General features: G+C 37.8%; 1 protein-coding gene across 1 annotated transcript in view; it reads left to right on the forward strand.

The window, feature by feature from the left end:
• The window catches only part of LOC138632892 (copine-9-like), a 91,321-nt gene that overhangs the window by 27,927 nt on the left and 43,554 nt on the right, over positions 1–19,840 (forward strand). Inside the window, exons 4-5 of the mRNA XM_069718768.1 lie at positions 14,103–14,206; positions 19,777–19,816. Of these exons, the coding sequence (XP_069574869.1) occupies positions 14,103–14,206; positions 19,777–19,816 (144 nt within the window). The remainder of the gene's footprint in view (positions 1–14,102; positions 14,207–19,776; positions 19,817–19,840) is intronic.

The raw sequence follows: 19,840 nt of genomic DNA on the forward strand, positions 1-19,840 counted from the left end.
TTTGTATAAATCCAAACTGATTGAGGAGAAGAGGCTTTCTTCTGGCCCAGGTTGCCAGGTTGGAGTGCAGCCACAGTTGGAGGTCTTCCATATGCTCACAGATCCCACTCCTCTGCCCACTTCCTTCTCTGCCAGTCCTGTTGGGCAGTAATATAGCTGTCTGTCAGCATGCAAAAGGAAATAAGCTTCCTCCCTGTGACACGTGTATTGTCACTAACCTATAGTGCGTGGGCTGTCTGAGCACAGTGGCACAATTGTCCTAAGGCACTTTTGGATGGAGTTAGCGGAAATCTGATTCTCAAACTAATGAGGAGAAAAAAAAATTGTTACAGCTCTGCCAGAAACAAATCATTGGCATTTTTTGAAGGTTGACAGAGACACACACAAGAAGAAGCTAACTAAAACAGTTCTAAATAAAAGATGCTTCTATTCAGTGTTCTATAAAACCAAACACACATCCCTGTCAGGCTTGTTACCCTCCCAAAAGACATAATATATTTATTTATATTGGCTCATTTCAAAGGTCAGGACGCGAGTGCCTCGGTCCTGACCGCAACGCTGTCTGGTCAATAATGACGTTAAAGCACACCCTTGAGTATAATATTGTAATTATACAACAAGCTACCAACTAAATGAAATATGTAATCAAAATATATTCATATATATATGTGGGGCAATTTGCTCATAAAATATAAAACCTTTCAGTACGATCTCTATTTCCATCACAATAGGTGAGGTATGACTAAGAACTGGGAAATAATCTGTTGCATTAATAGACTCTTATGTAATGTATGCAATGTTTTCTACTCCAGCAAGTAGGCCGACCCTTAGTAACACCCTAGCAACAGCGTAATGCTTTCTAGAGATCGTGGGATTTCTCAAACTGAATAAATATAGCACATAGAAACACAAAACTGCTTCACTCGCTCAATCTTGTTGTAAGTAAGATATCTGCTGAAAAAAGAAATCCATGGATGGACCCATGTTTTTTTTTAAGAAAGTAGCTCCGTGTAAACCACTTACCGAACTGCGTTCAAGTTAGCCGTCATGGTAAAACAGGGTCAAGCTGGTAACCACTTAGATTTTAAGTCCGCAACTATTCGTGGTGTTACGGTATGAGTGCTCAGAACGCCAAAAAAGGACAAATAAAGACCAAATTTTGCATAATGGTTTGCATTTAATAGGCCTATAACATGTGAAAACAACCTTATATTGCATATTATGTGTAATTCAATTCCAATTTTATATTTTCCATGGAGATGGTGGAGTGATATTTACTAGTGATCAGCACGGTGGGCTGTCAGGCTGATTTGGGCACATTCCAAATGTACAGTTGACCAATCAGATTTCTAGGTCATAACTGCCTGTTGTTTAATTGTGAATTTCAGTCAGTTATTTGACCAGGAAGGCTGGTGGTGCTGGTGTTTCTAGAAATCCAGAAAAATTACCTTTTGCATCTTGGAGAGCTCATTGAGGTTAGTTTTGTTTAGTGTGTCTTCATTTCTACTGATTGTAAGAAAAGGAACTAAGGGCTAGATTGTTCATTAAATATGTGTAATCAGTGTTCTGAAAATAATCTTCCGCACTCCTGTTTCTAGGAAAAGTGCAGCAGTGGCCTGAGGTGTAAGCAGCTGTTTAGGGCCTCGTCGCCATCAGGGCCCACGAAACAAACTGCAACTGTAAATTCTCTTTGGGATCCTGTTCATTTTAGTCATTGTAACACAGTTCTGCTACCTCTGTGAGTTCTCTCTGCACAGAGACACGCACAACCACTCAAATGCCGATAAATACGTTTATTTTTTTTTTAGGACACATACAATCCCTTGAAGTCTTGTGTGCTCTCTCGCCCTGCCACCAAGTACACCTTGGACAGTCCTTCTGCAGCCACTTTTCTGCTCTGGCGTCCCCAGGAGTAGGAGAGGCTGTTACCAGCTACTGCTGGTATATATGGAGAGCAAGAAATCAGTGACACCAATCACCTGTGCTAATTAACTCTATCCCTGGCTCCGTTCCCTGAACCACCGCCCCGATCAGTCCCTCCTGCAGCTGACCCACAAACCCACTACCACGGTCATAATTTAAGTGAAGCTTCACTAATCAATATTTTGATATCAACAATTGAACAAATACACCCGATGTTAAAGGACATGCTTGTATTAATACCAGCTGCAAAAATTATTTCCACACGAGGTGATACACAAATATCACTGTCAAAACTAATCCCATTTGGGAGACTATAGTAATAGCTGGGACGAAGGACAGTGCAGATGTATTCCAGTGTGGTGTATTTCCCATAAATGTGGCTATTGTGGGTTATACTAACATTGCGCTGTCCATGAGCATATGTTCGGGCAAAAAGCACGAGCTTTCTTGAGCTTGCACAGAAAAGCTTGTCAGTGAAGTTGCAGCACATATCAACATGCACTCTGATTTTATAGTTTTACACGTCTCGTATTTTGGGATATTGCATACCGAAAATGGTAAATGGTCTGCACCTATATATGGCTTTATCAACTTTGCGGTCTCAGAGTACCTTACAGTTTGCCTTACCCACTCACATACAGAGCTGCCATGCGAGGTGCTCGTCTGCCATCGAAAGCAACTTGGGGTTCAGTGTCTTACCCAAGGAAACTTCAGCATGTGGACAGGAGGGCTTGGGGATCAAACCACCAACCTTTTGATTAGTGGGAAGCCCATTCTACCATCTTAGCCACAGCCACCCAGAAAACTGAGTTTTATAACTCAAAAATGTATTACTCAAGCAGAAAGATAGAAGACAGATGAACAGGTTGCCAGGACAGAACCAAAAATACAAATGACAGACAGCTAAATATCATTAACAGTAGTTAATTTTTTTATTTAAAAAAAATTTTTTTTTTTACATCTTCAGAGTGGGAAGTGTTAATCAGAGCTCCAAAAAGGCTTAGCTCAGCCATGGAAAAGTTACATTTTACCATGCTGACCCAGTTTTTCAATAACATACATTTTGTGTCCACATTGAGGTTGTAGCATGTATTCAGGCTCCCCAAACAGTTAGGACAAACTCCTTTTCTTTCTCCTTTTGTCTGTCTTTCTGTCCTTCTTTCTTTCCATCTACACTCTTCTCCATTTATTTATTACAGATGTAGAACACTCAACAAGAGAGAAAAGCTGCCTTTATTGCCTCCATGCTGCCAGGCCGTCTTTCTGCTTGCGCTACGACGGTGCTGGGAGGTGTATACAAACCCAATCACATGCAGGACTGCTTTGTGCCAGAAATCCCCAAGCCTCATTTATTCATTAGCCATTAGATGCTTCTATACTACTGTGTTGCGTCATGTTTGATTGAACGTGATGCAACTCAGCAGTGTGTAAGGACAACAGGGACACATCCAAGGGCGCTGAGTACTATTGGGCATTACTTTGTAGTCGCCTGGTGTTGGCTATTCATAGTAAAAGCTGCGAAATAAAGGTAGGATAAACCCTACTTAATCTCAGCCACTCAGCTGCAGGCTCCATAGATGACCCAGCTGTGTCTTTCTCAAAAAACAAGCGTGAATCTCAAAACTAAATCTAAAGGGCATTTATTATAGATCAGTAACATACCACAAAACGGAATGATGTGGAATACATTTCTCAACCATAAATTGACATAGAAATGAGATAGTGTCATTTACATTGTTTTTTAAATTTGCTAATTAGTTAGTTAGATTTCTACTGTAGCTTTTCAGAAATGTTTAGCCTATTTTTTTTTCGATTAGCCGACTCCTGCAATGATTCTGAATTAGTTTATGACACTTTTTTTTCACCTACAGTTTTTTTCTTTAAATGTTTGATTATTTCCATCATCTTACTTTGTTGTTTTCTTTGTCGTTGATCCATTCTCTGGAAACATAAAAAGCTAGTTCACCAACAGCATTCAAACTTGCATTTCAAACAATCAGAACAATGTCATGGGCATACAGGTCCAACTGTCAGCAAATTTAAAACACAGTGTTACTTTCAAGCTAACTTAAAGCAGTATGAAGCAGAAACACACCTGTTAAATTGAATGGATAAAACTATTTTGTGTACATATAACGTGACCTCGTCCTGCCAGGGCTGAACCAACTGCTTTATAGTCTTTCATCTGACTGGTTGCTATTTTAGTTTAAGATATCATGTGTCTGAGATCGGACTCCCACTGATTCCTCCATGATTAGCCTACAGTGTTTAGGTCCGGTATAGCACAAGTTTAAATGAGTGTAGGGATTAAATCACTTTAAAGGAATTATGTTACCTATGTATATCTGATGTCTGTTTGGAGTAAGCAATAAAATATGCATATACTTGCTTTGTTTCTGAGAGTGAGAGGAGGTAAATATAAATTTTTGAGTCTCCAAGCTGAATATTGCATGGGCGTCATGATGTGTTATCGGGTAAATTCTGTCATGATCTTATATGATTTGATCTCCTTATCTCAAGTTTGAGTCCCGTTTTAGTTTGGACATTGCTTTTGATATGTTTTGAGTTTGTTTTCTTTTTTGTTTCCTATTTTATTTTGGAGGTCTTTCTGCCTGCCCTGTTTCTCCTTGTGTTCACCTGTGGTCCTTTGTCTTTATCTCTCTTTCCATGCTGTTTTTTCTGCTTGCTACACCCGCCTGCCTGCCTTATATCCCCATGTTTTTTTTATGCCCTCTTTGTCAGGCTTCCTTTTAATGCATCTTATTTTTTAGGGGTGAGCGAGTACAGCATTATCTGTGTCTGCATCTGTATCTGTTAAACTTCTCCCTGCGTTACAAATCACATACTATTTCTTTTTAGTTTTAGTATGGACTGTAGCTACACTAAAAAAAAGTATGTACTGCTGCATGTAGTATGTATTAAATTGGGACATACTACTTCATCATAAAAATGTGTCTTGAACTTTGACCCACTTTGTCATATCCATCATGATTAGTGTCAGTCCCACCAACTGTCTCTGCGGCTCAGTTAATGTGACGTATCTTCTGCCGCGCAAAGGATTGTGGGTCAGAACATATGCTGGCCTGCATACTGCAAAATACGACCGGATGTAGTAGAACATCCTGGTACTTTTGGCATCCTACTTTTACGTATTGGGACATATTAAATCTTGTTTTGGCATACTAAATAGTGTGGTAGTATGGATATTGGAATGCAGGGAAAGACTGCAGTTTACACAAGGAGAAACAGGGCAGGTACAAAGACCTTCAAAATAAAATTCACTCCTTGTGTTCAGTGTTCTAGTGGTCCTTCTGAAAATAATTCTATAACCAAAAAAACTAAATGGCAACAACAAAAATGGCAGACTCGAGGATCCAAAATAGCAGGTCACAAACCAGATGGTGACTTCACAGTGGGTTGACACTTCCTCTACTATCTTTAATGGCACCTGACTTGGGGATATCTCTGCCAACTGATCTCACCGTGCTCAAAAATATGATCTCTTTTATTAAATCCAGTCAGTAATGGCACAGCAGCAAATCTTTGAACTGGAGGCTTTTCATAAAGTTATTGGGACATGCTGATTAAAAGGAATCACAATAGTCCAGCCTAGAAGTAACAAATGCACGAGCTTTACAGCATTGCTCTGGTCAGGATGATCAGAATTTTGACAATATTGCACATGTGAAGGAGGGCGGTCCTCGAGACTTGCTTTACTGTGTGTTAGTTAAAAGGATTCATTGTGGTGAAAAAAAAAACCTTCCAAGGTTGTTACCCATTGTACTGAAAGCCAAGGCAATGCCATCTAGAGTGACTATATAGTGAGTTTAAAAGGTGTTTTAGGCCAGTTACAGTATCTTCAGTTTTGTCTGCATTTTTATAGTAAAAATGACAGCTCATCCAGGTATTTTGCACATGCTTGAAGTTTGACTGATAGATTTGCTTCATCTGTCTTCATAGATAATTATAGCTAGGTGTCATTTGCATAGTAGTGGAGTAATGCATTAATTCCTAATATTATTTCCTAATGGAGGCATATATAATGTGACAAGTATTGGTCCTAGTACAGAACCCTGTGGAACTCCATGAATAATTTTTGTGTATGTTGAAGAGTTATCGCTGACATGGACAAATTACAGTCTTTCTGATAAATATGATTTAATAATTAATTTTAATCCCAATGACTCAGCTCATCTCAATAATAAAATGTTTTGATCAATGGTGTCAAATGCAGCAAGATTTGGCAGGACAACTAAAGACACAAATCCATTGTTTTAGGCTTAGGTTTATTTGCTTTGATGCAATCTAAATCCTGACTAAACATCTTCTGCTTAGGAAGTATTCATCACAGTGAGGTGCAGTGCATATCAAATAAAACAATATGACTTGAGCTTTCCAATGCTGTTACTAATTAAATCTGATGAGTTTCTCTCACAGTATGTGTTACAACTATTAGACAACTCATGTGTCCCAGCCATAATTGTAACTGCCAGATGACAGCCATGGTTGACAGCTCTGCCATCGCAAGGCTGCAGTCATAATTAAAGCTACAGTCTGGCCCTGTTCACATTTGGCATTATGTGTCCTAGGTGATTGGATCACAAGTGAAAAGCTCCAACCGGTGTGACAGTTTACACCTGTCATTTCTTGTGTCTTCTCATAAGCCTCGACTGACCACTTGAGATTTGACCTCACTTTTCCGCTCTATATAAATGACACGTACTTTACATAAATGTTATGTTACATATTTTAATGCAATTTGTCTGAACAGTGAGTGTCTCAGCAGTGGTCAGTGAGAGAGCTGGTGATGTATATGAAATAGTTAGGCAAAACTAAGTATAGTACCTGATCCAAAATGAAAGCAGCAGCATTCTGCAGATGCTGTTTTCTCCCAGTGACACCTATCTATCTAAGAATTTTGTTTTTATTTACTTTTACTAATTACATAACCATGCTGAGCAGTATCACTATATAAGCATACTTATATACCTCAGGTCAGATTAATATTCAATGAGTTTATACATGCTATACATACATATTATTCGGCAACGCAAAAGTAGTCGTTAAAAAGTTTATCGCGGTGACACCTCGGGAGCTCCGTAGATATAGAACAAATACACTGCTAAAAAACCTTAGCAAAACTCGGAGGAATAAATTCTGAATTTAAGGTAAATAATTCCTTCAAGTGAAATGATATGTCCATTCAGAAAAATAATGTTATTTGGCAAGAAATCTTAAAATAAGTTTGTCCGAGTCCAGAAATAAGTAGGCACTGAAAAGGTTTAACATGAGTACAAAAGGCTGGTCTTTAGGTCAAATTACTTGAGATCAGACTTGCTACATCACAGTAACAAGTGAAAATACTGAATATTAGTAAATAATTCTAATTCTTTCTTTTTTTTGTTGCATTTTTTATTTTTCCCACTGAAAAATACAACCCCAATTCCCAAAAAGTTGGGATGCTATGTAAAATGTAAATACGTTGTAAATTCAAAAGAACATGATAAACCATTCATTTAAATGGAAATTACTTCTTACTAGTGGAGAAGAATTGTGCTGTTACAGTACTTGAAACAAGTTGGCCCTTCTTGAAATAGGTAGGCCTAACCCATAATCTTTGCTTCCCATTCACTTGTTACACACACTCAAACGCCAATACCGACAGAGCAGCCATTCGAGGTGCTCGTCTGCTATCAGGAGCAAGCTGACTTTACTAAAATTGCAACAGGACTGCAAGTGAAATGTCAGTCAACATTTATTGACAATTGAAAGTATTGTGAAAATTGTCAAAACAAAACTAACCTACTGCCTTGTTAGACTGTGGGCAACCTAAAATAGACTTTTAGACAGCCATTGTCATAGAACAGGCTTTTCGTTACATGCACATTTAAAAGGGAGAAGAGAGAGAAGGGAGAGACACACATTATATCCCTCTATTCACAGCCATCAGACCGAGTCCTTTGAAAAACACGGTAATTTCTCAATCAATTGGTTAGTTTGTGTTATTGTGTGACTTTGGTGTCTTTTTGATCAAATCTATCGAGATTAACATGTACAAAATTATCACAGTACGATTTCTGTTGTTGGCAAGATGAACTTAATTGCCTCTATTTAAATGAGATATTGTACAGTGCTCAACCATTTTAACTTGTTAAACGGACTCTACCTTAATTTTAGACTCAACTGATGAAGTCAATTGTTTAAACAGTGATTTTCATTTGGTTAATACCTGTTCTTAATATGTGAAGAGATGAGAAGGAAAACACATTTTCATAAGAAATTCTGACGTTCGTTAAATAACGTGCTTAAGACTTCAGTCAATAAAACAAAAATATTTATTTACTTTAAGCCCACAGCACACATTTTTTTTATTCAAATTGCTAAGTTGTGATGCCCTTTATATATTCGGGTTGTCTGTTTTTGAAATGATACCGTGTAGTCTAAATAAATAATAACAGAATTGAAATAAATATAAAGAAATAAATGGACAGTCTGAACCTGACATTATGATTTATTTAACAATACTTATTGTAAAAGCAACTGAATAATTTAAGTAATTAGTTAAAAAAAAGACAGGAATAGGCACAAAAAGAAAAATTAGACACCTGAGGCATTTATGTTGACATAAATGTTTCAGTGGTAGGCTATTACTATGGAAACCACTTCAGTGACAGCAACACAGAAAATTGCAGGAAATATGTGTCAAGTCTTAGGAGCTCTTATCCAGCTTCACAAAAATACAACACTACTAACATGGCAAGCAACGCAAACAAAGCCATCAGTATTTTACAGGAGAAACACAACAACAATATAATTTAGTGTTCTAATTTCACAGCTGCCTTCTGCTTGAAGAAGTCTTTGTGCATTCATTGGGAGCGCACAGACAATAGAAATCAAGTAGAACTCATCCTTGAAGCATTTACAACTCACTTAATAACCCAAAGTATTTTTGGGTGTTTGACTGGCACCATGACACACTAATGCAAATCTTGCTTCTAATTTAATTGTAAAACAATGCCAGGAATGGCATCAGCATGCCCTCCAGACTTAATGACCAAATAGATCACTTGCCCTAGCCTACAGATAACATATAGCTACTTTACACCTGTTTGGTTAGAATTCATTCCACAAACAACCTTGTTATATTTAGGAAAATGTTACATTATGAAATGAGGACCTTTGTCATCATCATTACAATAACGAGGTCATAAAAGTTTATAGACTTTTTTTTTTCAATTATTTTGCAATAATTTGTTAGAAATGTACTTTTTTGCATATATTATTTGTGAGCAGCAGGCTGTCTTTCAGTATGCTGCTGTCACTGCTGGATGAGAACATAATGATGATGGTGATGCAACACTGAGCAAGAGATCCCCCCCCCACCCATCTGCACCTGCTCCTAAAATTCTATGCAAATTCGATGAGCCTCTCTCTACACCATCCCTCGAGGCATGTCAGGGCTCTTCCACTGTTAAACTAGCGAGTTTGAGTTTAAGTAAATAAGTAACAAGGGGCTGTGTTTTAAGGATCAGTAGGGGTCCGTCTGCCTCTGCAAATGTTTTGGCAGCTGTCAGCAGAGAAGCAGTGTTCTACTATGCTGTCCACGACAGCAACCCACCACTTTAGGTTTTCCCCAGAACTTCTCCACAGGAATAGCATGAAGCTTTGTCTGTATCTGTACTGTATGTGTGTAGATTGCACAGTATGTGGTCACTTTTCCACTTGGAATGAACAGAGGTTTGTGTCATGTCTGCACAGTACGTGGCTTACCTTGATCACAAGTACAACTAACATTAACGTGGTTCTTTAGTATATGCATAAAACTGAGACTTTTCTCTTCTTCACGTCAAAGAATCCCAGGGATGGAAAAAGTACTAGAAAACTGTAATTTCTGTTTACAGAGTTTTTACTCAAGTAAAATTACAATAATTTGTTTTAAAATGCACCAACCGTAGAATAAGCCAGTTAACCTTTTGAACTCGAGGCTATTTTCGGGGGTAATTTCGCCACCTGGACTTTTAAGCTCATATCTTGGTCATTGTTGACATGCTATATCTTTTTTTTTTTTTTTAGGACAGTCTAGGCTATTCAGATCTATCATCATTTAATTTGATAATACTTTGACATTTTTTTATATCAGCCGTGATATCAAGGAAATAAAATTTGTCTTATGAAATTGTCATATTATTACTTGTATCTCACCAGAAAATATTGTCAGTCGATACACTCCATGACTAAGCAATTTAAAAAAATATGTACTTAGTGCCTGAAGGAAAATAAAGGTCATAAATGAGTCCCGGTGGCCATGGGCCACTTCATACAAAGTAAGATGTAATGTCAGCCCCGTGTTGGAGAATGTACAGATATCAGCTGTGATTTCAAAAGTGGACTAGATGATAGCGCTTTGTCGTACAGAGAAACATCATAAGAGAGGGTAAGTCCTGCTGTTTATTGTGATATGCAGTACGTTGTGAAGTGATTGGTAATTTTGGTAATTATTCAATTAGGAGTAGCGGGGGTTGGAGATGGATGTAGCGTTTCACGCAGTGTGTAAAGATCACGCAACTTCCACTTCAATTATCTCTGCAAGGCACTGACATTTCTGGAAAGCTCCAGTTGTGCAGTTTCATAGGAAATGCGTTGCATCTCTCTGTGATAAGTACTTGGAACTGCACTATTCAACTGAGAAGTAGAGGAATGAATTTGAACACACTTTGCGTTCATTGAGTTTTAAGGGTTAAAAGGTACTCTAAGGTATCATTACACGGGTAGATATGGATTCTGGTTCATTAAATTCTGCTTCACGAATGCACATGCACGAAGGAATGAACACAGGACTAACTATACTCATAGAATCTGGGGTTACGTATGTAACCAACATCCTTTTTTACTTTTAGTAAGACAAAAGGGGAAAAACCTAAATCAGATGAGCACCAGTTCTCCTCAGTAAACCTGCACACAGATGTTTAAAGTACTTAGTTCGGAAGGTTGCTCCAAGCATCTTGGAGAACTTGCCACGGTTCTTCTGTAGATTTAGGTTGTCTTAGTAACTCGTGTGTCATGTAGCCACAGACTGACTCCCAAGATTTTGAGGCCAATCTTAAAATGATGCACTGTGGGGAGAGGGGGGGGCATAATATCTGTCACAGGGCTACTACATCAGCTTTTGTCCTGATTGTTTGTCCAATTTCAGTGTCACTGTTTAATCTCAGTTATGGTCCCTTGTGTTTCTATTTGTGTCACTCCCGGTGCCCACCAGAGGTCCTTAATTGACAGGTCCTGTCTCCCTTTCCCTTTCTCTCTCTGTCTCGCTCTCTGTCTCTCGCCATGTATGGTCTCTTGCTTGCCACACCCTCCTCACCTGATCCTTGTTCCCCAATTAGCCCGAGCTGAATTAACTTTTAAAAATTTTTTTTTATCAGTCCAGCCAATATACTGTATATACTCCCTGTTTGAATAACTCATTTCCAGATTGTTGGTCAGTTAGTCAGGCTGTCAATAAGTTCTTAAATGTTCACTTGTAGTGGTACCGGACTTAAATTTTCCCTCATGTTTATCCCATCGCCTGGATTTAGTTTTCTTGTCTGTAAGTGAAGGTCTTTTTTTTCCCTATATTTTGAGTAATGCTTTTGGGTCTTTCCACTTGTGAAACTTGACACCTCTGGTATGACTGTATTGCTGCGTTCAAATGGTATTTTTGAGCTCGCGATTACAATATAGAAAGTCATGCTTATATGTTTGTTGTTCAAGTGGTTAAGTCGTGGGAACAGCACTGCTAAGAAACAGGAACATGGGCAGCGTCCAGAAGCCACAGGGTGAACAATTTTAGCAAGCGAGCGGGTGGGTAACGTAATGCAGGAAATGCAAAGACATAATCACAGAGGGAGAAGATCCGGCTGTTGGAAAATCAACATATTCCCCAGACACATTATTTAAGATATGATGAAAATACATGACTAAAATTACAACCCTGTTTCCCAAAAAGTTGGGACGCTGTGTAAAATGTAAATGCAAATAGAATGCACTGATTTGCAAATCATTTTGAATTTAAATACGGCAACGCATCTCAAAAAAGTTGGGACGGGGGCATGTTGCGTCACTTCTTCTTCTTCTTTACAACACTCTGTAAACGTTTGGGAACTGAGGAGACCAGAAGGGGTGTACTACGAAGCGAGATTAGTGGGTTAGCGAGGTATGTCGAGACTAAAGCCTGGGTTGTCAGTATCACAAAGGTGGCACTCTTTTAAGCTGGCTAGATCACCATGGTAATTTTATGGTGCAAATTTAACCTGGTCCGGAGCAGGTTATGTTGGAGATATCGGATCAAAGCGTAAGAAAGTACCGCCTACTGACCAATCATTTCTCTCTGAAAATCTTCATCACCAATTGGAAAAGATCCAGTGGAGCTCGGTTCGCGGAGTGAGACGGTCCTTTGCAGAGTGTTCAGAGACCGACAAACCTCTGTGTCTTTCCCCGGTGATTTTTTAAAATATATGGTATAGGTTAATTTTATTTATTTCTTTACTGATATCCGGGACTGATTGATACACTAAAGCTTTGCACTTGTTGCCTACTTACAAGATATGACAGTAAACCAACCTTTTTATATTTATTTCTTATTTGCTCCTCAGTCCGTTTGACACCTCCGGGGCTGCAGGTGAAAGGATAAGACTAAAACATCGATACACATTAGAATACATCTAATGATAAATACATTTTATATAATATGCACATGTAATTAGTCAGATTTTCCTGTGCACTTATGGTAAGGTGATACTTAGGCTACATTCACAGCCATTTTTTTTTTATTTTTTGCACATCCTTCCATCATTTAGCAGCTGCAGCTGTGCTGCTTTCATTTTGGATTATGTGTTTAACTTCATTATGGTTGTTTTGAATTATAGTTTGTTCCTCATTTTTAAAATATGTAGCTCTCCTGTCAGTACACTTGTCCATGTTTGTGATTGGTCATATACGTATGCAAACTCCTCCTCCTTTATGTGAACACACTCGGGGCCGAAAGCAGAAAGCAGAAAGCCTGAGTTAACAGAAAGCTGATAACCACTGTCGCAGTGCTGATTATCTCTGACTGAGAGTTTCCACTTTGTTGAGCAGTTGACCCCGTCCCAACTTTGAGATGTGTTGCTGACATCAAATTAACAAAGCACATATTTTTCATAAAACGATACAATTTCTTCCGTTCAACATTTGATATGTTGTCTTTGGTCTATTATATGGGTTCATGTGATTTGCAAATCATTGCATTCGGTTTTATTTACATTTTACACAGTGTTCCAACATTTTTGAAAACAGGGTTGTATAATATATTAGCTTAACATCCAATGACAACTGAACTTCTATAGCCTTTGCAATTTCTGTGAACATCAGCAAACACAATTTGTGAACTCAGGCCTTACTGAAAATGTTTAGTTCTGACATCATGAATACCACGAGGTGGGGGGGAGGGGGGGGTTCATATGGACTTTTCTCGTGTACACAGTACACGCGGCCCAATTTGAATGCAGCATGGAGCCTTACCAGTGTCAGGAGATTTGCCATAGATTAACAGCTAAAAATCATTGTCAAAAACATAATGACCTTTTTTATGATTTGGTAAAGTTTTGTTAGGTAAAGGCAAAGAAAGTAGCTAACTTAGTGTATTTTAACCAAAAGATTAAAAAAATAATAATATTATAATGCTATTTAAATACAGGACAAAAGAACAGAAAGGATATTAGTTAACCAAATACAAAGAAATGAATACCCAGAGTGCACATAGACTTTGGACTTCTCTCCAGTGTTATCTTGAGATATTGACATGATTATATTTTGTAAATAAATGGATTTTAAAGCAGAGGAAGTCGTGCAGCTCTCCCTGCATCGAATGACCGTTGTAGAGCTTCCAGTAGTAAAGAAATCTGTCATTTACATTTTCCAACCAATGGAAAGATTGAGCAGGAATGTGGGTTATAATATCAATAACACTTAATTAAAGTGTCTCATTATCTGGAACATTTGCTAGGAAAGAGTTTGTACACCTGCAAAAAAGAAAAGGCAAAAGAAGCAAAACAGTAGGACTTACACTGTTGCTACATATCGCTCTCACAAAATGTACAAAATGATCAGTGTGGTGTTGACTTTCTCTTCCTCTGTGTCTCTCATCTCGGTCTTCCCGCCAGTTTGGTCGGACAGAAGTGATCGATAACACGCTGAACCCCGACTTCGTGAGAAAGTTTGTCCTTGATTTCTTCTTTGAAGAGAAGCAGAACCTTCGCTTTGATGTGTAAGTGGGAATATTTCCACCTTCTTCATCTGCAACACTGCTTTCTGTTTCCTTTATCGAACCAGGTAATGACTTCAAGCCTCCTCTTTGTTTTTGGCCTGTTTACTCTCAGATAATAGGTTTAAAAGCCTCCAGTCACAGCTAATTGACATAAAAGTGTTTAGACTGGATGACTCTAATCAAATTGTTAGGACATAAAGCAAGAGTAAATCAGTATTTACTGAGTACACTTCAGCATCTCTTTACATGACAACTTTCAATTTCCTGCCAATTGTATATAGTTTTTGATACTACTTTCTGACCATTTATGTATGATGATGAGATCACTGAAAAGCCAAGAACAACTTTTGGATTGCCTGCTAGTAAAAAAAAATAAAAAAAATAAAAAAAATAGGCAGAGTTAAATCAATTAATAAATTATTGATTACTCATAATAAATCCCCTTTAGCTCAAAGCACTGCTGTATTTATGATGGTCTATGTGCCTTACATGTTTTTCAACCTTTAAACTCATCACTCTATGTCTGTTTGGAAGAAGTGCTGTGTCATTATTTTTATTTCCATTCATCTGTGTAAAGACAGATCAGGAAGTCTGACAGCTTATCCAAACAGGACTCTAATGCCCATGCCTTCTGTGCCCTAAAATGCACAAGCGCAAGAAAGTACTGCCACACTTCATTTGCTCCTGATGAGTCCATTTCAATTCTGGAAACAGAAATCTGAATGAAGAATCACTGCTAAAATGCTGGCTAAATATTATTTTATGACAGGTTAGTCAGTCTACCACTGCTGTATCAGCTGTATCATTTCATTCTTAGATTGTTCAGTTTTACTTTTGAAAACAGACTGAGCATATTGTCTTTTATGTTTGTCACAGTATTTTTCCTCTTAAGTGGTGTAAAGAGCTAATTATTTATCTGAAAGTTGGTTTGTTTAAAATTTGAATGGATATAATGATGTTCTGGAGAATTTATGAGGACAATTATAAAGAAATGTACTTTCAGAGTTGGTAACTGAGCAAATCGCTGTCAAACTGCAAAACCAAATCCAAAGAATTCAAAGAAAGGTGAATGGTGTTGTTCCTGTATGCTGCATATTTACAGATCTGTGTAGCTTCTCTATACTGATTTATTTCAAACTCTCAATGAGCCTTTCAGTGTGTATTTCAATGTGAAGTCACTCAGAGGAGATCACAGGTAGATAAAAGTAGGCGGAAGGGAGACTTCAACAGAGGGGATCGATGCTCTACAGGGGGTTTCAGAGGACAGACCCAGGTAGAAAAAGATGACAGAGAGCTTCTCACACTGTCTGTTGATCAGAGCAGCTCACCAACTTCACCCATCTGACCATCACTGTGTGTTCAATAGTAGTGCTGAACATCAGTGATAGCAGGCTGTGGCATTGATGCAACCAATCCAAGTGTCAGTCAATAACAGAAGAACAGAAGACGGTGCAGTCTGTGCTGATTTGTAAAATATATATACTAGTTAAGTCTTTACGACAGAATCTTTAGAAAAACTCCCTTTTAAAAGGAACAAGCCTCAGAAAGAACCAAGCTTACAGATGGGCGTAGAGATCCAAGAGACGGTAAGCTGTAGGTGGGGTCGGTCACTGCAGCCCTCAAACACGCAGCTACAAGGCCAGGGATACCTGCAAAAGAAAGCCCACTACTCATGCAAGGTGCACTGCATAGTGAGATGGAAAACAAAAAACAAAACTATGGGAGGGAGAAGGTAAACATGATAAGATGTAATTATGGTACAGTATATAAATGCACAGAGAGCGAAAGAGAGAGGATCTCAATGCATCATGGAAGTTCCCCCACTGCTGGGCCAAACTATATGCTTTGTCAAATACAAACGTTTTAAGATTAATCTTAAAAGTAGGTGTCTGAGTATTATGGGGTTGTTGTGTCATAACTTTTATGCAAAAGAACATGAATCGGTCTTTTTTGCTCTCAATTGCTTGCGGAGTAGACTATCTGCTGTGGAGTAACATAACTGTGATTGGCCCTGGTGCATATATTTTTCTTGGGCTTCTTCTTTACTATTTCCCAGCATGCCTTTTTTCCTAACCTTTAAGAAAAAAGCAACCAAATTAAGTAGGATTTGATTATTGGTAGAAATTATATTAATTTTAGATTAAACATGTAGTCTTGAAACATTTAATAAAAAGGCAAATTCAGATAGCCTCTATAAAAGAGGCTGTGACTCAAAACCATGTACAAAAAAGTGTACAAGGTGGGAAGGTGAAATATATACCTGTCTGAAAATAATGCTTCAGGTTTCAATCAAACACGAGTCATTTTTTGCACATACTTAAGCTCCAATTACACATGGTAAGAGATGAGCTATATTTGCGATATTATAACGGCATTGAGTATTCAACACAGTAAATAAATATCAATATATCTACCCAGCTGATGGGTAAAATATATGCGTATATTGAAATGAGATCCTGCTAGTAACAAGGAAAAACTGAGGAATTCTATTGTTAACTATTGTTAATGTAGATTCTGCTTTGCTAAAAGGTGTGGATCTCAATTACAGGACACCCATAAGATTGTTGAATTTATATAAATTAGATAAATGACTTAAGAGCAGAATTCAAGATAATTTGTAAATATAAATTGTTTTATTCAATTGGCTCCCAAATAATTATTCGCTTGTATCTGATAACAAGCCATCTGTCTACTCTTTACATTTAACTTGTATAACTATTATTTTACTACTATATAATATAGTACCTTCCTAATACATGTTGAGTTACAAAATAATCTCAAGTACTTACTATCTGCTGTTTTTTCTGAGCTTTAAATTTCATGGTCTTCATCAATAAATGGAACAGGTAGATGTCGTCATTTGTGGGCTATGGATGGCTGATGACTTTAAAGACAGCTTTTTGACTAAAGGCAGGTCAAATTATCAAACAACTGACAGCTTCATTTTCTAATGAAGAATGTAAGATGTGTTTAAAGGCTGAGAAAAAAATAATAGTATGTGCATATTTAGTTGTTTTTTAGTGGCTGACACTTACAACACAGTAATGTGACTCCACTGCACCAATTACCACCCTGATAACTGTGTATAAACCATCTTAAATTATCTTGCTGCACATTCTGCACTGTGAAATGCTTATACTGCTAAATTGTAGGAGTATAGTAGAGGTAAATGTTTCAGCACAGACACAAGATCGAGAAAATCCAAGTTTTTAAATTTGTTTTATTAAAGTAGAAACTCAAAAGGTCTAATTCAGATTTATTGTAACTCAGATGTGCTCATCGCAGGCCACAGAAGGCTCATATCGTCTGATCTTAATACTACCATTTTGCATTTTGTTTGCTCAAAAAGAAAAGAAAAGAAAAATAATGAAACACGATGGTAACTTACACTGTATCTAAACACAAGCTGTTTTCATTGTTCACCTTTCTGATACAAAGCCCTCCAGCTGTTCTGTCGCCTGCCATGTAAATGAAGGTCATTAGATTTTTTTTTAGTAACTCTATTGCTCTTCCGCACACAAATCTCATTAGACCATTGCTCAAAGGCTTATCCCACTGTTTACTAATTTAATTTGATCCTACCTTAGACTGGCATGGAGATCAATCTGAAATTACTAGGGAAGGAGGTTTTTTACAAAGTGAGTCAGAGGGTGGGAGATATTTCTGTTGAAATGAGAGAGCACAGAGAATGAAGACTAGTGGTGACACTAATAATAAACTTTAATAAAAGTGTATGTGGGGGTATGGAGTGAGTGTTTCAGATGGGGGGCCCTTTTGGGCATTCTACATGTATCATAGTGTCTTTTTTCTGTAAGTTCAATTATATTCATTGGTCTTTGGCTTTTACTTCTCTATTCAAAGACCTATAGTAAAACCCAAAACTTGGCATTTGCCAAACCAAGAACAAATGAAACCAAATAAGCAGATTCCATTTAGTAGCACCTGTACATTCATTATCAAAAGAGATGCCACCATTGTATGCCTTCTCAATGGGTATGACTAGAAAAAGAGGTGGTGTGTATTGCAAAATATGTTTATACCATAATAAAACAATACTACTGTAACATGGTTTGGGAGTAAGAATTCTGTTCCCTGCTCTTTGCAGATTATGTGGTTCTGTTGTCTTAATCACACCTTCAGCATGCACTGCAGTGGTTTGCAGTCAAGTGTGACATGGTTGAGATGAGAGTCAGCACCTCCAAATCCAAGTTTCTCTGTTGGAAAACAGTGGATTGCTCCTTATCTGTGATCATGAGCTTTGAGAACTAAATTAAATTATTTGCCTAAGACTAATGGGTGAAGAAAAGGACCTAAAACAATGGGAATATCAGGAAAGGGGTTAAAAGACATATTGGGAAATATAGTTGTTAAAGACAGAAAATTTAATGGAGAACCGGGCAGAGGAGCCAGGGACATAAACAATCTATCCACTTTTTATTCCCTCTTTCAAACTATCATTTCATCATTCCACTTTGAAATGCAAACATTGCTAAAAAAATGTCTGAAAAGCAGCTGAAGTCATGTTTTTCACAGCTCAAGTTTTGTGAAACTGTAGAAGTGTTTTAGACATTGAAAACATTGTGCTGTCTGCATTTTTAAGTTTGACAGGTGTATTTTATGGTCTTACAATTGCGTTTAACTCAGTTAACAGGGGAGCAGCTGGTCCACAGGGCTTTAGTACAAACATTATGTTACAGAAGCTCTGTCACTCATCTAAGCTAAGCCTGCCTGCCCTTTGGAGAACCAAACACTACAGAGACAGTGCAGCCTATCTCAGTACGGGGTACTCGGTGCTGTTCCTGCTCCGAGTCAATAAGAAATTCCTTTTCCAACCTCTTTATGAACCTCCAAGCTCCATCTACTTCAAACAACCCTAGAACTTGTACAGGAGTGAGGGTGTTAATTACTGCCTAGTGAAAATAGGGCTCTGGAACAGAGGAGGAGTAAAATATTTCAAGAAGAGGTGGAACGATGGTGGCTGATTTCTGCAGAACTCATTGTTGTCCTCCATCCTGCAGAGAGGGAGAGATCCAGAGAGAGATGAGGATCTGAAGAATACATGATGTCTGTGCAGTGTTATTTGACACATGAGTGGATTTCCTTTGTCGAACATGAACAAATTCCTTTTCCAAGAGGCACATGGTGACAGCTCTGAAGACAGATTCCTTAGGTAGACTTAAGAAAGAAAAATAAGCAACACATCTGCCGGATGGAGAGACTCCAATCTGCATGTTGACCTCAAAATGTATTATATTCAATGCTGCTCCAGATCCATGCATTCTTTTTTTTTTTTTTTTATATATCAATCTTGACTCATTCCTCCAATAACTAACTCCTATCTAATTATTTAACTAGCATATGTGATTTTTTTATCTTTGTACTCCCAGGAGAGCTGGCCATTATGTCTGTGTTGTGTTTTAAGTCAAGCAGCAGTGGAAGGTTGTCCCTTTTTTATGAAAGGTTGTACTATATAATCGCTATCTGTATCTATTGCATTATATTGCTTGTTTATTGCAGTGCATTTTTAATGTAAAAACCTGAAAAGTTTCCTATTTTTTGTTAAATTGCAGGTACAATGTTGATACCAGGAGCTCCAACCTTTCCAAACATGTAAGCAGTTACCGCCTATTAATA

This window comes from Brachyistius frenatus, unplaced genomic scaffold, assembly GCF_029030835.1.
Source record: "Brachyistius frenatus isolate BFR_SWC_R1_liver_20210118 unplaced genomic scaffold, ASM2903083v1 Contig_198, whole genome shotgun sequence".
NCBI lineage: Eukaryota > Metazoa > Chordata > Actinopteri > Embiotocidae > Brachyistius > Brachyistius frenatus.